Genomic DNA, 23,474 nt, shown 5'->3' with positions numbered 1-23,474 from the left:
ATGCACAGCCTGATTCAAGAGGGCTGTTTATAAAATTCTTGTTTGTTTGCCTTCTAATTATAAATGTTTATGATCTTATGCAATTAACTGTGTGATGCTGATGGATGGGTTGCTGAGTCAATTGAGCAGCTGTTTTCTTAGATAGTTTTGGTTTCCAAATATTTATAAAAGTACAAAATAACCTCTTTTCATCTGTATTTACTGGGCTCTAAATTACTTATCGATTTCCCAGTGTCAAGCTCAGGAAGCTGTAAAATTAAGAAGGAACCAAGTGGAGGGGTGGGCATGGAAGCGGAAGTAACAGTGATTCATTCACAAGAGGAAGTGCCAAGGGTAAGCAAGAGTCCATCAGTTAATATCAAGCTGCAGGATGCTTAATGCTCTCATTGAAACAAATCTTGTCTGCCTCAGATAAATTAGGATTGGAATTCTTACATTCAGCTCTGTGCATCCCTTACCAAGAACATCCCTCCCCTCAAGAATCATTCTTGTTGACTGAGGTGAAATGTTCAGTTTAAAGGCCAGAATTCAGTGGGAAATCCTTTAGGAAGGACTGTATTCAACTGGAGGTGTCCACTTAGAAGCAGTTATTCCATAAGCCAAATCCTCTGTGTGAGTGTGTAAGATTGCAGGCTTGCGTGATCTTCTCTCTTTGTGCAGTCCTCAACACAGAAATGTCTATATCAGAGTTTCAGATGGATTCTGGGAGTGTCCTGGTCCTTTTCTACTTCTCCCCATTTTATCTTGCCCTCTTCTGATTCAGAAAATCTGCTCTCAGTGGATCCTCTGTGAAAACCATCCTCTTCAGAAGGAATATTTCTGTGACCTGTACACTTTTAGTCTAGATCGTTGCCTCGTTGCTCCATGAAATCCCTAGTTTGTAGTGTTGGTGAAGTGAAACTCCCATGGAATGTGGGCACTCATTATGTGTTGCTCTCGTTCCCATTTTCTCATGTAGAGACCTTGCTGGACCAGCATTAGATGAAATTCCTTGATCTGAAAGTTGTTGAAAGCTGGAATCTCGGGAATAGAGACAGAGATGCATTGCATGGGTGGGCTTGTAAGAAAACTCATCAAGAGAAAGGTCCTCAGCCCAAGGGCCAGAAGAGCTGCTGGGAGAACAGTGGCAGAGTAACAAGGGAATTGTGTTTGTGTCTCTGGATGGGGAGCAGTACCATCACAGCTGCTGTACCACCATCCTGTGAGACTGAGATTAACCCAGGGGGTTGTGAGCCTCGAATTTAAAGTAACTTTGGAGCAGCAGTCTCCCAGAAACAACATTCAGTGAATTCCTGAATGTGGTCAGCCTCTGCCACTAAGTGTTTTCCCCAGAATTTTCAGCCTCTATTTATCCTTCTTCTTATTCCAACACTTGCCATTCATTTTCTTGAAAGAAACAGGTAAAGTTTTAGGGCAGGAACTGTTTCATCTGTTTGCCAGTAAGGAAAACCACCAAAACAGGGCTTCTGCTGACAGTGGGTGGCTCATCACCCCTGCACTGACACTGATATTATCTACATGAGAATAAAATCACAGTCTATTCCAGCCAGTTGCCTTCTCAAAAAGGCCCTGTCCTGTTACCTCTTGTTTCCACCTTCAGCAGGACTTTGCCTTTTTGTTTTCCTTTTCAAATGCAATTTCATCTCAGCCAGACAGCTGCCATGCTTCAGCCTGTTTCGGTTGCTTTCATTATTGGGTGTCAGGGGAAGATTATGGCAGCTGTGATCAAAGCTTAATGTTTGCCTCCACAGCAGCTGTGACTCAGGCCAAGGTAAACCAAGCTTTCGGGGAGATAACACTTTATTTGCAAGGCTTTCTCTCTATTGACATCATTGCATACACAAACCCTTCCCTCCCTTTCTGTGAATTCTTTAATCTTTTGTGACAATCTCAAATTTCGGCACTTTTGTTTCCAAAGCTCCACCAGCTCAGCCCTCACTAATCTTTTTGCCTTAATCTTATCTTATTTGCTCCATCCTTAGTCACCTTTTATCTTGACCTAAGAACAGGAAAGTGGCTGATGATCAATCAGGAAAAGAAATACAGGCTTGCAAAGGGGTACATGGTATCTGGCATCCCTCACCATTGTGCCCAGGTTGGTTCCAGCTGAATATGACAAATTCTCTGAACAGCCTGGCATTCTTAGGTGCTCCTGTGGTTGATACTCAAGGCTGCAGAGGAAATGGGGAAGAGGGTGAACCTGTGCTCTTCAGGAAATGGGGAAGAAGGTGAACCAAGGAACAGGGAGAAGTAGTTTTGTATTTGAAAACAATGTCATGGCATCAATTTGACTCTGTACTTGGGCGGATTTGGAGGAGAGTTGTGAACCCCAGAGCTGACCAGTCTGGGAATGAGGTAATGTCCTTCTTCTCCTCAATCCTGCTCATCATCTCCAGAATATTTTCATTTCATTTCCCTTTTTTCTGCAGGTGAACTCCCCAGCAGGGTGCAGTCCCAGAGCAGAGAGGTGCAGAATCAGCACTGTAACTCCCCACCTGCCTTTTGATTCCCTGCTGAAATAAACTGGTCTGTCACTGTCTTCAGCAGTGTGACTGGTCCAGCTTGTGTTTGGGATTCTGATTTCTCATTCCTAAGGGTAATGCTTTGCACTTCTTTATTCAATTACATCTTGTTGATTCCTCCAATTTGCCAAGATAATTTCAAATTTCAAATGCTGATCTGATCCTCCAAAGTGCTTGCAGCCTTTCCAAGCCTGGTGTCATCTGTGTATTTTATAACAGCAGATCCTATTTAATTATCTAAGTCATTAACAAAAATATTGAAGAGAGCAGAGTCCAAAAGACTCTCTACTTGAAATGTGTTTCCAGTTTACAGCACACCACTGATAACTACTGAGAAAGCAGTTTCTCCATTGGCTGTACACCTGCATTATAGTAATTTAATCTAGAACATGTTTCTCTGGGAGGAGAGTCCAAAGGCAAAGCACCAAGAGCATTGCCCAAGCCACAGCATATTAAACTAACAGCTTCCTCCTTAGCCACTTTGCAATTACCCTTCCAAATTACATCTGGTTATACTCCTGTGCTCACCAATTGGTTGGCTAAAAAAGATTCAGTATCTTTCTGTGAATCAGTTAAGCTGATTTGCCCTTCATTTCCTCAGTGCCTACCTTCATTATCTGATAGAGATTATGTTTAAAGTTAGGTACTCTGCTTGCATTTCCCCAGCTGCCTGGCACCTCCTGCATCCTCCTCAAGTTCCTGATGATGAAATGCTCATGGGTCAGCCACTGCTCCTGCAGCTGCCTCTGAAGTTCATTAGGACATGCTGACAAGGACAAAGCTAACTCATTTGAATATTTTTGAGGCTCTTCTTTTCTGATTCTGCCCTGGGCTCCTTTCTCCTCATTAAAATTATTTTAGTTAAGTTTTGAGGACTGAAACAAAGGCAACATTTAACTATTTGTCTCTTTGTTATCAAATACTATTTGAGCTCTTAGACTTGCCTTGTTCTTTTTCACTTATGCTTATGGACCCAGTTATTTTTGCCTTTTGAATCTCTGGATGGTCATCTTGGGGCTCAACTCTGACAGCTCCCCATGCCTGTGTGATTTCTAGAGACTTTTCATTAGTTGAAGGTTATTCTCTCTGCCTTTTGTGTGATTGCAGCTTCTGATTTTGGGTCCTCAAAGAGTTCCTGGTGCAGCCTCTGTGCTCTCTTCCCACGCTTCTGAGCTTCCCCCTGCACAGGCACAGTTTGCTGCTGTGCCTTTAGTATCATCCCTTTTGGCAGCTGTGAGCTGTTCACAGCTCTTTTATCCTTCAAATTCTCTTCCCAAGAGACACTGGCTGCTCTGCTCCCCTGGGGCTGCTGCTGCTGCTTTGCTGGAGTCCATTATCCTCACATCTTACTTTTCTTCAGCTCTGGAATGCTTTCATTAAACAGCTGCTTCCCATACAAACTACTGATACATTCAAATTTTCAGGGAGTCTTTGCTTTCTGGGGAAATCGAATAGGAAGTATAGATTCCTTCATAACTATCATCTCCACTCTCCAAAATTTAGTTTTTGTCCCTAGAGCTGAACAGTCTTCCCTGCATACAGGATTAGTTCCTACTGGTTAACCTGGAACATGTGGTGCTGTCTTTTAGAAATTTCTGGAAGCTGCAAGACACTGGACCAGTGATCAGGATTTCTCTAGTCCACAAGACTTTTAGCAAAGGTCTGCTCTGAATTATGCTGGAACTGAACTAGGAGGGTGTGCAAACTTAGCAATTGCCAGCATTGAATGAGATAAAGTATAAATTGAAAATGTATTCATAATGATTGGAGCTCAAGTGAATGCTTAACATATGGAAAAATAATTAGCTGATTATAATCAGGGACTTTCTTATCAATCATTCTCAATGCACATTTTTTTAATGTTTAAAAAACTGATTATGTACTGTTGTGGCTCAGCAGGACTGGGATGTCTGCATGGCTGGACTCCCTTGAGTGCTGTTATCACTGGATGCCATGGCCATCATGGATCCCATGGACCTGGGGAAGACAAAACATTCCTTCTGCAAAGTGCATTAATGGTAGTGAGGTTTCACTGTCACACAGCTTTCCCAGTACTGGCATGCCATGCTTGGATCTCCTGGCCACAGGGCCATGACTCCAGCAAAACTGAAATTGAGCTCCTCAGAGATTGGCACCTCCATAGCCAGGGAAGGGCTCCCACCAGTGTGCACAGAGGAGTTGCTCCCAGTCTTTTATGGAGGTTTGGACTCTTCCATTTTGGGTCACTACAGCAAAAACAAGCTGGCCCACAACCTTCAAGTGCCGAATAACCAGAAAACCTTGTGTTTATTACAGCTCATTTCTCCCCGTTCAAAGGCAGCTGTGCCTCAGGGCTTCCTCAGCCCCTGGTGGGCCAGGACAACCCCCAAGTTCAGTGAGAGCCCTTCTCCTTCCCTGCTTCCTCCACCCCATCGGGCAGAGCCAGGGGAGCAGCAGATCCACCTGGGCAGGTCATCACGCTGTGCCCCAAGCTCTCAGCAGCCGGTAACACCCAGCCCAGAGTCAGCCCTGCCAGGTGGGACATGGATCCAGCGTGCTGGCACCTCAGGGAGTCCCCACAGCTGCTGCTCCACCAGCTGGGTGCTCCTGGGGCACAGCGTGGGGAGCTGGGGACAGGCGGCAGCTCTTCCATTACTGCTGGGAGTGTCTGGTGTGGCAGCTGGCAGCGTCCCTCCCCCAGGAATCACTGAGATTTTGCAGGATGAGGCTGAGCTACATGGCAAGAAACCATCTCCAGGCTGTGACACTCCAGCATGTCCTGAGTTCATGTGACCCAAGCATGCAGCAGTGATTCCTGTGAACACAGGATGCCACAGGTTCCTCCTGGAAGCGGGAGCTGTCCACCCCACAGACATGGCATTTGTAGCTGTGGGAGGAGGAAGGCTTCATCCAGCAGGATGAATTGAGCTGACAGGTAGGACTGCTGTCATGGGGCTTGTGGAGCTCATAGGAGCTGGGGACAGGGTTTTGCAGGAGCATTTGGGGAGTTTTTATGGCTACAAAGTAATGCATCTTCTCTGTGAGGTGCTGCCTCCATCCCAGGGCAGCCTACTCAGCCATGTTCCCCACAACACATGGCAGAGCCCTGTAGGGCTGAGCTGGTGAGACCCAACATGAGGAAACACTGCCTAAATTAAGGAGCTGAGAAGAGCTGCCCAATGGAAATGAAATTTTATTTTGTTCAGCACTCCCACACGGTTTGTGTGCAACGGGAAAATAACACCAGCTGTCCAGCAGAGATGTGACAGAGGAGCTGGGCTGACCCCTGGAGCTGCACACAGCAACACCATGGCCCTGGAGATGCCACAATACTTCCAGCTGTGAACATAAAAACTACCAACCACAACTTCCTCCTCCTGTACTGCCCAGACCAGTACTTTTTTACCCCTTGACTCAAAACAGTGATAAAAACCACCCTAAAGCAAAACAAGAAATAACTGAAAATAGGTAAAATGAAACCCAAAGAAATTCTTGCTCAGGCAGTAGATAAAAGCATAAACTGAAGTACTCCCATAAACTCAGCTGGCTGTGGACAGCTAGAGCAAAATGGATGTTGTGCCCTGAAGGGCCCTTGTACTCCTGTACAGGGCATTATAAAGCAGAGGATTAAAGGGAAGTCTGCAGTTATGCAGGCAGTAATAAATGAGACTGTTCTTGGAAAAATCAACTAAATAAATAGAGATGGGAGCTCCACCAAGAGAACACCCCCTTGCTTCTGAATCATGCCTCTCCAGCACCATTCCCCACTTGTGTGTCTATCCATAACTGTGCCAGAACAGGAGGGACAGGGCTTGGAGGCAGTACTCATAAACCCTCTTGCTCTCTTAAAGTTTCCCCTCCTTGCTTTGTAGCTAGGACTGGGTAGATCCTCTTGGAAGCTTTTTTTTTCCTCTGAATTTAAAATGGATATAACAGCAACATCCCACATCTTGAAAAGGCTTTGTTCAAGAGGTGAAAGACATTCATTGTGTGCATGACAGATACTGCAAGGTCTTTAAAAGAAGGGAGTAAATAATCATTTCAAGCTAGGTTGAATAGAGCACTGGTCTCTAGGTGATTTTATGGGTCTTTTCTACCTTCAGATTTCCAGACATTCCCTACAGAAGCTCATGGAGTTGAATACTTATGGTGAAAAGAGAAAAAGCACCTGACTTCCACTTCATTCTGTTTGCAGGATGGAAACCATTCCAGGTCTGGGTCCTGAACCTTCCTGTGCCACAGCTAATGTCACTCTGCCCAAAGCACTGCCTGGGCAGTCATGCTGATCCCCAGACATCCCAGGGACACTCCTTTAAAAGGACAACACCACTGTGCTGTGCAGAGCTTGGAATCTGCCTTCACATTTGCTTGGGGACCTGAAAAAGTCACATTGTTCCCCAGAATGGAAGAACACACGTGTATTTGCAGACAGGTTAAAATGTTTCATTTGGAATTGAATTTTTTAAAAATGTTGTATTCTAAATTCTGACACTGAATTTGAAACACTCAGCATGAGCAGTCATCTCTAAATGTTAAATCAAAATGCTTTGTTCAAGAATGATCAAAACATGACATTTGCTTATTGAATGTAGAACTAATGCCTCCCTCTCTGCTTTTATTAGCAAATGAAATTCTGTAAGGAAAAATGAGAATAGTTTCACAATTTTTTCATTTTCTAAGGGATGCAGGTCCTGTCTGAGCCCAATTCCTCCAGACTATTCCAGTCGCCTAAGTGCTTTTTCACTAAGACAAATACAAACCAATTAGGAGAGACACAAAGGTGAGTACAGATCACCCTTGCCATCCCCCAGGGTAACGTAGGGACATGGGCTAAACTAAGGGACCTGAGATGCCTGTGATGTCACACATTGGCATGTGCATCGTGATTGCCTCTACTGCCTCACTGGAGTGAGATGTGGGCATCTCTCCCCTCCAACATGCAGGAAGGCATCCCAAGGATGTCAGGCAGAAGGTGTTCATGCTGGTATTTAGCCAGCCTTTTGTTGGGATAAACATGTTCCTGGGACATGCCATGGTGCAGCCTGTCCTGTGCTGCTTTGTCCTTCGCAGCCATGACAAAAAATACCAACAGGATTTCTGTGAGACCTCCCAAAGCCTTTCACCTTGGGTGCTGCAGCCTCTCTCTGCTCCCTGATGATGTCCCCACAGGTCTCACCCCACCTTCTCCCCTGCAAAGGTCTCCTCCTCTCCTACAGAGGCACTGTTCAATATTAACAAAGGTGGTAGAAGCCAAAAGGACAAGGGTGTGTTATTTCTGATCTGTTACTAGCTAGAATCTCTAGGAAGGCAAAACACATTCCTTCCTTCTCTGCACATACAAGGGTCTTCCACCAAAGCTTTTGGCCTTTGTGGCTGCAATATCCAGATGAGTGAATGCTGACAGAGGCTGAGGGGCAGGAAAGGGTTTACCTGCACCTATGGGATCTGCCAGTGCTGAGCTCACAGGTATGACAGCAGTGAATGGAGCTGAGCATGGTTAAACCTGCAGCAAAGGTTTAGAGAGCCCTGGAGAACACAGAAAGGCTCTATGTGTGGCTGTGGCTGAGCAGAGTGAATTGTCCCACCTGGCATAGTATGGATATTGTGGAACCAGCTCTGCCATGGGACACAGGGGCTCAGGGTGTGGCTGTCATTCATGGGTTTTGGTGCAGGAAGAAAAGCACTCCTTCAGGGCGTAACTTTCAGGAAGAATTAACTTTAGCAACTTAGCCCATAGGCTTGTTTGCAATGTTCTTCATTACAGCCTGTTGCATCTGGATTGAAAGATGGCTGTGCTAGTAGGTAGCCATCAATCAGTCTCTACAAGGTGATCCCAGAGCTTGATTAATGTGTCTTCATATTAATCTCTTCTTACCTCTGCTTCTGGCTCCCCACTGAGCTGGGGACACACTCATCTACTGTACATGGGGGGTGACCCCACTGTGGTCTCATCTTTGACCATGGAGTTGAATTCTCTTGCTACAGCCACAACAGCCTGCCATGGGCCACAGCTTCCACCTCCAGGAGTGATGTGTCTGTGGGGATGCAGGCTGCAGTAGGAGGAGTGATGGGACAGAAGGCATTTGGAAAAACACAGCCTGGCACAGAACTGAGGACTTTTTTCATCCCTTACTAGACAGCACAATTTGTGCAGCTGGCATGGGAGATCCTACCAGCTGCCTACAAGGGAATTTCCTGCCACAGTGTAGAGGTTGTGACAGGCAGGTGAGTGCTCCTGCCTCTGCCCATATATGGAAACTTAACTGGGGACACCAGGCACATGATTCTGTCAAGGAGTTTAGTGACAGTAAGGCACCATTCTGATTGTAAGGTATCACACTTGAAAGCACAAGATGCAGTTCATAAGGTGAAAGAATTTCTTTTTTCCCCTCAAAAAAAGTTAATTATGTTGCCCTCATTAAACGCCAAGCACATTGATCCACTGGAGCAGAGAGCACCATATGGTTATTCACGATATGGTTATTCACTGTTGCAGCCCTGCTGCAACAGTGGGACCCTGCTGGAGATAGATGTGGGGAAGGAGTGTGGAGCTGAACACACACATGTGAAAGCCCAGGTGCTGCTCAGTTTGTGCTGGAAGCCAAGTTCCCTCCCTTCAAGGAGGGAGAGGGTTCAGAGCCAGGTCCAAAGCCGTGTCTCTTTGCTCAGCAGTGATGTTCTGGCTCTGTGGAGAGCAGCTGGAGCTGTGCTGGAGTCCAGTGGGCACACGGAGCCCCTGCAGCCCTGCCCACTGCTGGGAGAACACAATGCACACATGCCAGCTGCCCCTGTCCTCTCTTATGGAACAATCAATGCAACAGTGGATAAAAATAGGTCCCTTCTTTCAGGGCAGAAGGGTGGCTTGTCTCGATTTTGCCGAGCATCCGTGGTTCCTGGATAACAGCCAAGGAGTCAGTGGCCAGATCAGCTTTGCAGCGTTGCTTCTCCTGATGCTGGCCCAGCTACAGGGCCCACAATGATTGCTCCCCAGGAGGGACCCTGCCCAGCTGGATTGAGAGCCCCATAACACGCCCTGTGGGGGCTGTTCCTGTCTACACAGCCTCTGTACAGCTGATAGATCAATGATGTGCTCAGTGGTTCTTAAAGCACGCACACTGTGGCTGAATGTGTCCAACCAGAGTTCATGGTGAAGAAAAGGTGACTTTGCTGCCTAGCTTTATCCCAACAGCCTGCTCTGAAGGTAGGACTTGGATCTGGCTACTCCTCTTAGCTCCTGACAGCTCCAGTTTACATGCAAATTGGGTAAGAAGTGCATGAAGAACATGGCAAGCAGTGCATCAAGCTGAAAGACACAGAAGACCACTGTATATTCTCACAGATCTCTTCCAGGTATGCCAAAGCCACACACATTTGCTGTGTGGGCTGCTGTCAGGTCTCTCCTCCAAAGACATTTGCTGAACTTCTCTGCCTTGTGCTCTGCCTTTAGGGTGTCATCCAGCCAACATGTGGGTTTGGTGCTTCCTCAAAACTGATTATTGCCTACTGCGATAGGAATTCTTCCAGCTTTGTACCTTGGGGGACTGTGTGGACCTGAATGAAAACATCTGCTTTCCTTTTGAGAATGGGACTGATACAGATGAAGACCAAGACCCTGCAGATACTTCATTTCTCAGTTTTGTTTTATTTCGTTGTGACTTTGACTTCTAAATCCTTTGAATGCTGAAGGCCCAAGTGACCTGGCTAGATAACACCCTGAGGCTACCTCAGCCCAGCATTTCCTCTGGAAAGCAAAGCTCATTTAGAACAAAACCCCATTAGTCTTGGCAGGAAGCTTGAATTGTCACTGTTTCAAGGAAGCTCCATTAATTACTGTTCCCACTGCACTATGAAAGATCAAATGCTGTGGATCGGTTTTAATTGGCTATTGATTTCTTATGTTATTACCTATGGTTGTGCTGAGATGCTGTCAGACATACTGGGTGCTTTTGATTATTCTTTCTGGCAGCTGGGATTAAAAACAGCAGGCAGACATTTCCTGATCTGTAATGGATTGCCATGGTGTGCCAACAAGACTCGTTGGCTGGATGAATGGTCCTGCTCTGCCCATCTTGTGCTGCTGAGGTGCAGTGCTGTTTTGAAGGCAAATACCATCAGGGGCCAGTCAGGGAAAGAGTGGGAAAAACTTTAAAAAGCACGAGGATTTAGTGCTTGGAGAAATGCACTGCTGTCAGCACCAAGGCAGGGTGAGCCAAGGAGCAGGCACTTGGGCACAGACAAAGCAGAAGCGCCCATCCGTCAGTGATCCAAGGAGAGGCAGACCAGATTAATTTTGCATTGCTGGGGATAACCCCCCAGCACGCCAGCCTCAGGCATAGCCCTGTGATCCCAAGCAGGCCAGCACACACAAACCCTATCACCACAGCCCTGTGCACACAGCCTGCTAATGGCCCTCCTGGGACATGCTTCTCTCTCAGAGCCCATCTGGGGATGCCTGAGCCCACTCTGAAACATGCTCTCATTAGGTGGCAGAGTTCCTTCTTGTTTAACAGGAGATGCTTTCCTGTCCTCCTGACCCCAAATGACACCTTATTCTACAAATGTCGACTTCCCCTAATTGCACCTTGACAGAGAGAGAGGCAAACCCCTCCTTTCCTCTCCAAGGACTGTCATTTAATTAACAGGCAGGTATCTCTCAGGATTTCGAGGCCAGCTCTAAGCTGCTACTCTCTCTGCTCAGTAGCTGAGGCCTGTGAAGGCTCATGCCATTTGTCTGTGCATTTCAATAACCGCATTTTTGCTAATCTTGCTACATGAAAGATTTACCTCTTGGGATTTACCTCTCATGGACCATGGGGAGAGCAGTTAATCAAATGAACAGTCCCCATCTCACTTCTCATTCCCTTCCTGGTTCCTGATCTCAGATGTCTGTGTTGTAGATGACTTCATAGCAGAGCTGTACCTATGCTGGCACCATCACCAGTTTCTAGTTTAATCCAACTCTCATATCTGTCCTACAGACATGACCAGAGATAGCACAGATGAAAGAGAGATCAGAATCAAAGACATCGAGGCTGGCTAGATATCAAGAAGCATTTAATTTGTTCCTCCTTCACAAACTGGGATCATCTCCCTGCAACCTGCTCTTGACATATGTTTTCTAACAGGTTCTTAAATAAAATCCAGTACTGGAGGTTCCCACAAATCCCAAGCAATCTTTTCAGTGCTTCTTGCCCTCCTGTTAGATGTCTGAGAGCAAGGGGCAGAACAGTGTTAAAAGCCCATCTTGCACATCTTGCGCAGAAGGACAGAGATTCTGGTGCTTGGGGCCATACCACCTGTCCCACTGATCATGAGGAGCACACTGGTTTTACTTTGGTTATGGTTTTTGTTTCCATCATGGGTGAAGAGGCAGATAATGGTTCCTGTCCCTCCCAACTGTTTTTGTGGGGCATGCTAGATCTAGAAAAGTCCAAAGAAAACTAGTATATTACTGAAGGTTAGTGACTGAGGGTCAAATCCAGACCCCTGGATTTTGTTCCATGGATCAATGGTCTCTGAGTAAACAGACATATTTTCAGAGTTCAGCTTGGAGATGATCTGCCCATTTCAGAACAAATGAGGATAACAACAACCAGATAATGTGCTGAGGGAGCAGTATGTGCAAGGAAGCACTTATGCCCTCACCTTTGACTCCACACTGGAAAAGATCAGTGCTGCCATGGGATTACCCATGCAAATTGCCACAGATATCTCTATCTTGGCAAATTGCTACCTAAATCCCTTACTGACCAGGTAGATAGGAGATCACACAAAACAGCTGGGCAGTTGCTGGCTGCCTGTCTGATTTTATTCACACCTCTGCAGAGTTGGTGACTCTCCAGCTTTGAGACTCCAGAGTGCCAGAGGAAGTGTCCTGCTGAGCATCTCCAGTGACAGGGTGTATAAACCTGCCTCCAGGACAAGAATCACTGGCTACCCAATGGATGTGAGACATCCAGCTATAACAGAAGTGCAAACTGGCAGGAGCTACAGAGGAGCTCTATTTCAGCACACCTGCTCTTCAGTAAGAACTTTGTCTTTCAAACCTCTGCTCCTCTGATAGTGAAAGAAAAATTTGGGGGTCAAGCTGGAGGAAGAAACAACTGGAATTCATGCAATTACTGTAGGACCTATGGTATCACATTCTGCTAGCTAAGGCTGCCCAGCCTGTTACAAAAAAATATACAGACAGCATCTTACATTACCTGGAAAAACCAAGTGTGGTAGAACTGAGTGCACCTAATGTCTGCCCTTTCCCCATGACTGAGCATTTCTTAGTTCCTAAATCTTTCCTACCCACCCACAGGCTAGGTAACAAAAGAGGAAAAGGGCTCTACTGCAGAGGAGGAGACACTGAATTGCACAGACAAGACTCCAGTATTTCAAGATCCATTGCCACTGTAATTATCCATGAGAGGTTTTATCCTAAACTTGCAGAAGTTGAACTAAAACCCAGGGACGAATAACAAGAGGCTTAGGGCCATGCTGGCAGTCAGGAGCAGAGCTGCCTTTGACTATTTGTCAAAAGGCCCTGCATGAGGCAGTAAGGTTTGGAAGAAGGATAAAGAGAGGGAGAAAAGCTGTTCCACAGTGAGGAACTCACTGCAAGCCTTCTAGGGAGACTGCATCCATCACAAATTTATAGTGAATGAGGAATTCACCTCAGTTGCAGTGTTCATGGAATGGGTTGGGTTGGAAGGGACCTTAAAGATCACCTTGTTCCAAGCTGCCTTGGCCAGGGACACCTCCTACTACTCCAGATTGCTCAGAGCCCCTGTCCAATGTGGTCTTGAACATTTCCAGGGACTGGGGACCCACAACTTCTCTGGGCAACCTGCTCCAGTGCCTTACCACCCTCACCGTAAAATATTTCTTGCTAATATCTAACCTTATTCTCTTTCAAATTGAAGCCATGACCTGTGTTCCATCACTACATGCCCTTGCCCCAAGTCCCTCTCCAGCTCTCTTGTGGACCCCTTGATGTACTGGAAAGCTGTATCCCCAGACCCTTCTCTTCTCCAGGCAGAACAACCCCAACACCCTGAGCTTGTGTTCATAGGAAAGAATTCCCTGTGATGAGTCCTTTCCCCTGGCCTGACCTGGCCTTGCCCCTCGGTGGGACAGAGCAGCCTTTTGGCCAGTGCCAGTGCACGCCCTGAAATCTGCAGAGCTCAGGAGAAGTCACTCAGAAAAGAGAGATGACCACATCAACTGCTGAAGATCTCATTTGTCACTAAGTTTGAACTGGGCAGAAGAGGAGGAGGAGGGGAGAAGAGTGAACACACACTCTCAGCTAGTACTGCTCAGAACTTATTTTCTCTCCACTGCTGAGCTGGCAGCAACAGCAGCAGCAGCACCAACAGCTGGGATTTCAAAGTGCAAAAATGCACTACACAATCCAGTTTTACACTGCAGGGTGGCAGGGGCAGAGGGCTGGCAGCATCACACATGAGCTTTTCTACAGGAATGGAGACAGAGCTCACGTGCTCCAGAACATCCCCTGTCCCTGATGAGCATGGGTGGGCTGCCTGGCAGCATGGGCAGACGTGCTGCACACAGCCCAAGTGGAGCAGCTCTGGGCAAGAGAACCCACGTACAGACATGTGAACTCACTGCATCTGTAATGCTTCCCACTGCCTTTTGAGTTTGTGGGAAAGCCAGCATGCCTGGCACCCCGGGACTGCCAGCTGTGCAGGGAAGAACATGAGACAAGGGGATGCCCCAAGTCACGACTCTGAAACGTTCCTGGGAATGGGATGTAAGCTCCCAGCTTGGGGCATTATGCTTTATGGTGACATCAGTGAAGATGCAAATAAACTTATTTTTCCCTCAGAGAAGGTGGAAAAGAGAAATAGAGGCCAAATCCTTAGGAAAAAATAACAAAAACAAACAAACAAACAAAAGAACCTAAAATCTGATCTGTCTGCCCAGTTCCCCTTCAGTTCAAGGTTGGCATGGTTTGTTCTCTGCTATGTGGTAAGATTTGCCTCCTATTAACAGATGAGCTAATCAGTTCCCCTCAGCTCTTAAAACTTTATCAAAGCCAGTTAATCATGTTACTGATGTGTGCCCAGCTCAGAGCTCTCCACTTCTGTCCCCTGCCAACAAGGCAACCCATGTGCACACCACACATGCACTGGGAAATTTTTTTTCCACTTTCAATTATTCCAGTAAGAGGACATAGCCTGTTGTGCCTATCGTGCCAACATATGGGTGCTGCCCATCTCTCTTTAACACACTTTGTTCCTGGGGAAACGTGGTAGCTCCACCAGCATCACATGAAGAAGCAGGGTGATCTCTACAGGCCAAGCTCACATCTCATTGCTAGCACAGTGGTGGCAACAGTGGGAGGAACTGGTCTTGGCAGCCCCGTCCTGTGCTGGAAGGCTGCTGAGGCCAAGAGCCATTTGAACCTGGACACCAGGGTGTGCAGTCCAGAATTCTGTCCCTGCCACTGGGTCTGTTTTACTTCTGCACCCAAATTCCACTAGTTGCTGCTCTGTCCTGCTTCTCCTGCAGGCTGGAATGGGGGCTGTTCTTCCCTCTGGAATGGTTCTATCCACACATACACATATCCACCAAGTAAAGAAGACTGCTTTTTCCCACTGAGTTTGAGGGGGCTTCTAACTTCTTAACAGTGATGCCAGGACCCAGACATGAAGAGGTCTCTGGTTCCCTTTTTGCTTCCTGTCAGGGTCACTTGAATTGACAAATTATCTTGTGGCCTGTGCTTGGGTGGACACTGCTCAGGGGCACATTTTGAGGTGGCTGGTGCTCACCAGAGTGTTTCAGGAGCTGCTGCAGGTATTGGCAGCTATGTCCCTCCATCCTGCAGACTTGCACTGGTCCCAGGGAGACTTTCCTGGGGTCAGGCTGACAGCACTGCTGTGCTCTCCAGGCTTGTGCAGTGTGAGCAAGGCAGCTGCATCCTCAAAGAGCTGCTCTGTACCAGAAACCTGACAAGGACCCCAGGCTGGCCCGTGACCTGGTTTGGACTTACAGCTCCAAGGTGGGCCAAAGAAGGGGAAGCCACTCCTGCCAGGCAGAGAGACTGGGGCTATACCACCTCTCCCACTGATCATGAGGAGCAGACTGGGCTGGAGAGCCAAGGAGCTGCGTGTGGAGAGACCCTTCCACGCCTGGTGTGGGGCAATCCCTAAATCAGCTATCCCAGGATTAGCTTTATTCTCTAAAGCCTGACACTCCCCAGCCTCCCCTAGACCTCCCCACCCACTTCTTGCTCTGAAGAGACATCTGCTTCTGTCTGGTGTTTTTGCCGGTACCTCTGCCACCCCAGCCAAGGAAACACTCTGGGGTTGCCCAGATGAGCTGAGAGAACAGTGAAAAATGGGCCATAAAAGCAAGGAGGAGGAAAAGCTGTGGGACTCAATCCAAGCCAGACCAGGCCATGCCCCACTCCTCTCCAGGGGTGAGTGAGCAGCTGGCACGGTGTGAGGTACGGTCACCCACCTATACAGACAATGTCCATGAAGCCGTACATTCCATAGCAGATCTGGAAGAGCAGGTCCTGGCGCTGCCACTTGGCTGAAGGACTGAAGGTCGACCAGATGAGCCACGAGATACTGGCGATGAGGAAGAGGGAACCCAGGATGGCCGCTGCTATCTGAACCTTCTCAATGACCGTCAGAGAGATGGCCTGCCACTGTACAGGGAGGGCACAAGACGGAGGGAGGGAGGGAGGGAGGACAAAAGAGAAGAGTTAGTTACTTGGAGCACATCGCTGTTTTGCACCATTGTGGTGGCTTTGGAGATCTCAAAGAGCACCTCTGGGCATAGGTGCTTTTACCCCATCCATATTTGGGATGGAGTATGGCAGTTGTTCAACAGTGCACGGCCTTGGGTTTCTTGGCAGCACTGCTGAAGAGGCAATGGAAAGGAGTCCTGCATCTCACCAGGAAAGCACAGCAACCTGAGTGAGGCAGGATGGATGAAGGCAAGACACCAAAAACAACATGCCCATGGCAGTAGATCTGCGATGGCCATCAGAAACCATAAATTCAGTTGCTCCCTCAAATAGAAGCCAGGCAACATCCTCATCCAGGGCATCCCAGTACCAAAAGAGTAAGTATCTCAAAGAACCAAGCTCTCTTTCATATGAGCTGGCTCTGTGCCACTTTGTGAGATCTGACATGATCACAGCCCTAGGTAGAATCTCACAGTGGCAATGCACATCCCACAGAACGTGCTACAAACAACACAAGTTGTTGTGGTCAGGACACCCTGCCTTTAGATGAAGACATATTCAGGCTGTGTTCCAAGGTAAACGTCAATGCTTCTTCCTCAGAAAAAGAAAAAAATAGAAGTAACTCCTCCAAATCCATTCACTTTGTCAAAGAGCTTTGTATAAGCAATGTTATAAATATCCTAAACCCAGACTCCTCTCTGTCATCCAGCATAAAACCTCCCCACTCAGATTTACACTGCTGAGAAAACTGTCCTATAAAACCAAGAGCAGAAATTGGAGTCTTTAACAAGACTTGGGGACATGGTCCATAGCATCTTCTGCAAATCAAACATCAAATGTGTAAACAGGTTAAGGAAAGACAGTCTCTCCTGGCACTGAAGTATATAGGCCACCTCTAGCTGTGAGATACATGCCCTTGAAATCACAGTGGGACTGGCAGGAGGATAAACAAAGATGGACTTCAACCTCCTGAGGTACAGAGGATTCAGAGGAGTTGAAAATCTTTAGCCTAGATTGAGCCCAAATTCAATGTCCCCATGAAGTAACAATCTTGTGAGATCTCAGAGCCCTGCGTGTTGGTCAAACGTATCCTAGGACACCAGGATCACCCAGCAAGCCTGGTCCCATCCTTCTGCAGTGCAAGAAGGGAGTTCAAGTACTGGATACCTCTTTAATGCTCAGGCCAGCCAGGAGTTAGCAATGTTTTTTCCAAGGACTTTTGAACCCTGACTGAAGGGTGAGAAGCACAGGGTGACTTGTGCTGGTACAGACACACATGGCACTGCTACCAAACCCCTCAAACCCCTGAACCAAATGCACTTCCCTGAAAAGGGCTGCATTTGGAGAGGGACAAACAAGAGCTTCAGCCAGAGGCTGAGGTCTGTGGGTGGCAGTTGAAGGAGATTCCTCTGCCTCTGCCAGCCTTGCTCCTTGGCTTACATCCTGCATGGGCAGACAGCCCTCAAATTGTCCACCATGGATGTGTAGCACCAGTGAGGTGGGCAGTACCAGCTTATTTGGAGTTGGCCACAGAAATGGTCACTGGGCTGCTGAGCAGAGAGAGAGAGAGCTTGTTCCCCCCTGAAGCAGGACTGGGTTCAGCTAAACCCAGTCTCTTCCCTGGGCTCAGCTACTGCTGTCCCCTTCCTGCCATCTGCCCCAGCAGCTGACCCAGCCAAAGGCAAACACAGCACTGGGGACACTCAGTAATCTTTTCAACAGCCCATTCCCACTCTGCCACAGCCCAACCTGCTCCATGCCTCCACCAAATCCACCTGGCACCTCTGTGCCACTGAGAAGGTCCCACAGTGAACAGCCTGGAAGTCCCAATGCTGCAGGTGTGCTGGAGTCCATAACAGAGGTGCAATGGTGCAACTCCTCTCCTGACATCAGGCAGAGCAAAGGCCACCTAGCACCCATCACAAATCTGCCATGTGAGGGTGGGATAAGCAGCTCTGCCATCCTCCCACCAGCTCTCCAGCTTTGTTCTCAACAGCATCATAAGCCAATAAAGGACAAATCTGCAAGCAATGACTTTAGCCCAGAGCTCCAGGACTAAATTCATGTGGTGGGGAGGGAGCTTGGCTGTGTGCATGGGGTTGCAGTTTCACCCCTGCAGCTTCCCCCAGACCTCATCTCCCATTCCACTGGCAGTGGCTGACTCAGAGGGAATGAGAGTGCTGAGAGCTCAGCCTGGGACTTCACTGCAGCCCCGCACACTGACCCGCGTGCACCTGTGCCAGCCAAATCATTCTGCATCATTTCTCTCTCTTGAGGAGGTAATGGACTGGCTCCTCACCATCTGCCTGGAATACTGCAAGGCCTCTGCTAGGAACAGGTCCTTCCAAGGTAGTGATTAGCAGCAAAGAAACTTTTTTCTACAACTAGAAGCCATGTACCACCAACACCATGGCTCTGCAGAGAAAGGGAGGCTTAGGTGTAGCACTGAATACACTGTCAAAGGGGATGGGGCTCAGAGAACAGAAGAGTTACACCTGAGTGCAAAACCTCAGACCCTGCTCCCCTTGGCTGGGAACAGAGAGGCTGAAACACTGGCAGGGACAGTGCCTGACACTGCTCAGCTGGCATGGCTGCTGGGAAATTCACTGCGGTGATAATGAAGAGCCTGGAGCCTGTCAGCTGTGCCAGGGGGTAGGAGGCTCTCCCCCTGCATCTGGCACTAAGTGACAGTGACACACACAGCAGCAGTCCTGACTCTGTTCAAAAAGTGGCACTGGGGTGTGATTACCCTCTGGCAAGGAGGTAAATGGGTCAAAGCTGAACACTGGGGAAAACAGCCAGCATGCAGAAGAATTTAGTATTTTCCAGTAAAAAAAAAAAAAAAGAAGTAATAAATGTTGTATTTTTTTTTCTGGCAAACCTGAGAACTGCAATTTAGTGTCCCAGATCTAGCTTGAGCCACTAATAACTAGAGTCATTATTTTTCATCTTTTAATTCCATTTTGCTACATGTCTTAGTGTATGAGATAGAAGATGTTAGCATGAGACAGAGGATAGACCCCGTTACCCCCATGAGTGCTCAGACAGAAAGGTCCAAGAGCTGTTCAGAGGTGGAATGTGCTGATGAATTTCAGCTTCAGGAGCTGGGCTTGACATGTCCCTGCACTGGTAGCCTTAGGAGCTCACCTCAATCACAGCACCATGTCTTTCAGATTTCATAACAGCCCTTAGAAAATCACCCGTTTTCCCAAGCCCTCTCCACCCTCATTATAGCCAGCAGACCAGGGACTTGGCAGGAGACCTTATCATCCTTGGGTCACCAGTAGAGCTGCTCAGCAACTCTGGAGTCCCTCTACTGGCACATCTGAAACCCCCAAAGCTCTTTGTCTGAATGCCTAGCAGCAGAAACAGCCCCCTCCCTCCAAATCTCCACTCAAATGTTCAAGATCTAGCAAGATCACAGTAGGTCAAGCAATCCCACTTGTGGGGAGAGACCTAAAGCTGAGCCCTTGTTCCCCCAGCTGATAATGACTCGAGCTCCTGGTAGCCACTGAGCTGCCCTAAAATAAGTGCACCTTTAACAACTCAGCTCACACAGGTTGTCAGTCAGGGACATGACCTTTAGGCAGGCAGAAAGCTCTGCCAGTGCTGAACAGGGCAGAATAAGGACTTGGTGGTACCAAAAAGCTTTAAAGGCTCCTACAGGATAACAGGATCAGCTTTGTGAGCTCCAGACTCACAGTGGCTTCAGAACATGTCCAAGCAGTTCTCTGTGATGGTCTGCCACCCGCACTGGAAAAGTGCTCCAACCCTCCAAACCATTCTGGAGAAGCTGTCTGGAGCTGTCTGTCTGTCCCCTGCTACCACCCCCCTGGGCCACGTGCTTTGGCACACCACCCATGTCTGCAGGTGCAGACCACTCTCTCTCAGACCAGTTTCCTCAAGTTTCCCCATTTTGCCCAAATCACAAAAATCTGCAACCCAAATGCCTCAGAAAGGGCTTCTTAGGAGCTCAGGTCTGACATTTGTGATGATTTTAGTCAGGGTCCAAGCTGGTACTGCTGTTTTTGAGTATGTCACTTGTTCTGCATTGTTTCATAATCTGCAAGTTGTACTTGACACAAACCTGTTTCCCTGTTTGCTTCAGTGATTCTGCTTAGAGATTTGTAAGTGAAAACCTGCTCACGTAACACAGATGAATAATGTCATTACTACAGTATTTAATGCATGATCTGTATTTCCCTGTCTTTGGCACTTGCAGTCTACAAAGGTTCCCAAGCAGCAGCACAAACATATCCAAGGCAGATACTGCCTGCAGAAGATGTCTATGTCTTACTGCAGCAGCTTGCAAAGAAGTCTCATTTGCTGGAAGAGCCTTCCTGCACTCCCCTGAGAGCTCCTCCATGCCTGCCTCAGGCAGTTCAGTTTATTTTTATTGCTGTATCTGACACATCCCCTTAATACACATCATTAACATCCTGAGCTGTGCTAGTCAGCAATTTAATTCTCAGACCCAGGGTCACAAGCAAGAGAGGTTTTTCCTAGAAGGTTAGAGAGGATCATTTGCAGCTTAGGTGTGGTTCTCCCCTTGCTGCTGTCCCAAGACCCTGGCCATCAATTATCTTCTGGAGGATGTTTTTTTCTTATAAATTTACCAAGCAAAATTAAGCCACTGCTGTGGCATAGCTTCCCTGCTGTACACTTCCAGATGCTGTGGCTTATTCAGATACTAGAAATGCAGCAAGGAGGTGGGAGGGCCCAGTAGGGCCATGTCATGGAAATGTGCAATGATGAAAACCCCCCTCCTCCATGTGCCACAGCATCTGGTAAGACTCAGGCTACAGCACTGGCATCCTGGAAAACTCCTGTTTAACACACAGGCCCTGAAGTTTCTCTTGCAGTGCCTGCACCCATTGCTTGCAGGCTGCAGCTGAAGCTCAGCTGGGAGAAGCAAAGCTCATGCTCAACACAGCTGATTCAGCAGGCTGGGACAACTAGGAGACATCAGTACACTTGCCTCAAGCTTTTTAGCTCAGCATCTCAGGATGAAGCTCCAACGCCCTGTGAGATCAGCTGTTCTTGCAGTTGTGAGTGTCCTGATGAACTGGCCATGTAAGAGCACTCATCAGCTCCTAACAGATCATCACCATGGACAAAATGGAGCCAGAGGAGAACAGAGACCAGATCCCAACCCCAGCATTGGATAACTGGGGATCTTTGGAGCAGAAACAGCCCACAATGCAGGAAGAGTCAGAAATAACAACTGTAAATCAGAGCCGAACTCATCAAGACTGCAGACAGTTGTTGGGAAGGTTGGTTCAAACAGATTTTCTCTTTGCTAAAATCAGAACATCAGAGTGGATGTGGTTCAGGACTGACTACAAAGGAGGTATATAGATTAAATACACTTCAGAGGCCCATCAAGGTAGATACCTACTCCACTATGTATCAGCACCAGGGTGCAGGCAGTATGATCACATGCTTCTAAACCCCTGTGCCTTCAGGGCCTTTAAAAAATCATGGGCTTTACACGAGTATTACTACGGAGGGAAGCATTTAAACCTCCAAGCTTATGACTCCTGTCTCAGTGACTGGCTAACTGGGCAGCAAAATGGATTGGTGGATGGATGGATGGATGGATGGATGGATGGATGGATGGATGGATGGATGGATGGATGGATGGATGGACAAAAGCTCTAGATTTCCTGGTGTTCACAGCTGATGGAATATTTTTGCTCATTCACTGTCTGACTGCTGCTTGGCAGGACACCTGCTATGTTGTCCAACAACTTTAATCCCCCAGCCTCAGCAGGTTAGCACTATTGCTGCTTGAAGACCTTTGCTCTTAAATGCCTGCAATCCAGGGAGCAGGGAGTGGGGTGAGTTAATTTACACAGATTCATTCTGCCAAAACAGAAGACTAAAGGTCCCTCTCTGGTATGAAGCTTCCTAATAGCCTGGAGGCTGGAAGGAGCCTGTGTTAATTATGCATGAACCCGGCTGTAACTTCTCTGCCCACACCATAAGTCTCCAGACACATCTGGCCCATGCTGTGCTTCTAAGCACTCCAAAAAATGTGCAGCAGATGTCAAAATGGGCAGAGAAACATGCAGGTCCCAGGGAACATGTGGGTGTTGGATGTGCTGCTCTGCTCAGACCAATTGGACATGCTTCAGGTCTGCCAGCTGCCTGGATCTGGCTTCCCAGCAGTCTATCAGATACAGGACACAGGAGAGAGGTAGGCCATGATCTTGGTTAGAATCTAGCCAGGCTCAGAGCATCACCCAATTAGGTTATATTGGACAAGGACATGTGGCTTGTGTGGTCCTTGCCTGTATTATGGTTGGTCTGGAAAAAACAGATGACCTTGACCTCCTACAGCATTTGCCCTCCAAAAACTGTGACAGAGATCCAGAGATTTCTTGTAAGAATAAAACTGGGCCCAAGTTCCAGCAGACCCTGAGAAGAAAGGTCAGGGACTTTGAGATATACTTGTATGTCCAGCTGGCCCCTGTTATCCACATGTGGGGTGCAGACCAAGCAGAAATTATGCTCCTCCCACCTGCACATGCTGTGACTTGTTATGGGATACAGTGTTGGGGCATAGTAACTCCTGTGTCTTATCTGCCCCCTTTTCCCAGTATCTTACCAGATGGTGAGAGCCACAGAGAAATGAGGCATTCATAGTAAGGGGTTACAGGGGGCCCAAGCCCTGAGTACTGGTAGGAAGTCCTGGCCTGGTGTATCAGCCACTTCCCACAGGATTTTGCATATTAATGCCAGGGTAGCATCTGCTTCCCAGCAGTGCCTTTGTGCTGGCACCAGACAGGGCACCCAGGCTCACAGCTGTAGCTCTACACATTGCATTTATTCCAGGCCAAGTGGTTTTTCACTCCAGTTGCTTCTTTCCATCCTCCAAATTTCCCAGTGCTTCTGTGAGAAGTGCTGTGAAGTCTAAGCCAGCAATGCGAAGGCTCCAAGCCCCGGATCCGCACAGTGCTGTGGGACCCTTGCTCCTGGAGCTGAGTTCTCTAACTCAGCTGTTTCTGCCACCCAGTGTTCATGGCAAAGGCCACCAGATCAGGCCACTTTCTGCCAGGGGAGCCCAGAGAGAGAGAAGCTTTGCACAGGCTCAGAAGGTTTTGTGTGTGAGGTGGAAGCTTGTCCATGAGCAGCTCCAACAAATTTTAGCTGAGTGAGGAACAGGAAGAAAGTCACTGACCCATTGCCCTGAGCTCCCTGAAAGTGCAGAGTGTTTTGAAGTCATTCATTAAAGGCGGTTCTGAGGACACAAAGGCTCACAAATT

General features: G+C 47.8%; 1 protein-coding gene across 2 annotated transcripts in view; it reads right to left on the bottom strand.

Moving 5' to 3' along the window:
* The window catches only part of MARCHF4 (membrane associated ring-CH-type finger 4), a 96,709-nt gene that overhangs the window by 4,198 nt on the left and 69,037 nt on the right, over positions 1 to 23,474 (bottom strand). For both annotated transcript variants that reach the window (XM_074548716.1, XM_005485267.4), the window contains exon 3: positions 15,972 to 16,164. In XM_074548716.1, the coding sequence (XP_074404817.1) occupies positions 15,972 to 16,164 (193 nt within the window). The remainder of the gene's footprint in view (positions 1 to 15,971; positions 16,165 to 23,474) is intronic.

This window comes from Zonotrichia albicollis, chromosome 10 (assembly GCF_047830755.1).
Source record: "Zonotrichia albicollis isolate bZonAlb1 chromosome 10, bZonAlb1.hap1, whole genome shotgun sequence".
In the NCBI taxonomy this organism is placed as follows: domain Eukaryota; kingdom Metazoa; phylum Chordata; class Aves; order Passeriformes; family Passerellidae; genus Zonotrichia; species Zonotrichia albicollis.
The sequence above is the reverse complement of the archived record's forward strand: the minus strand, read 5'-3'. Positions and strand labels throughout refer to the sequence as shown.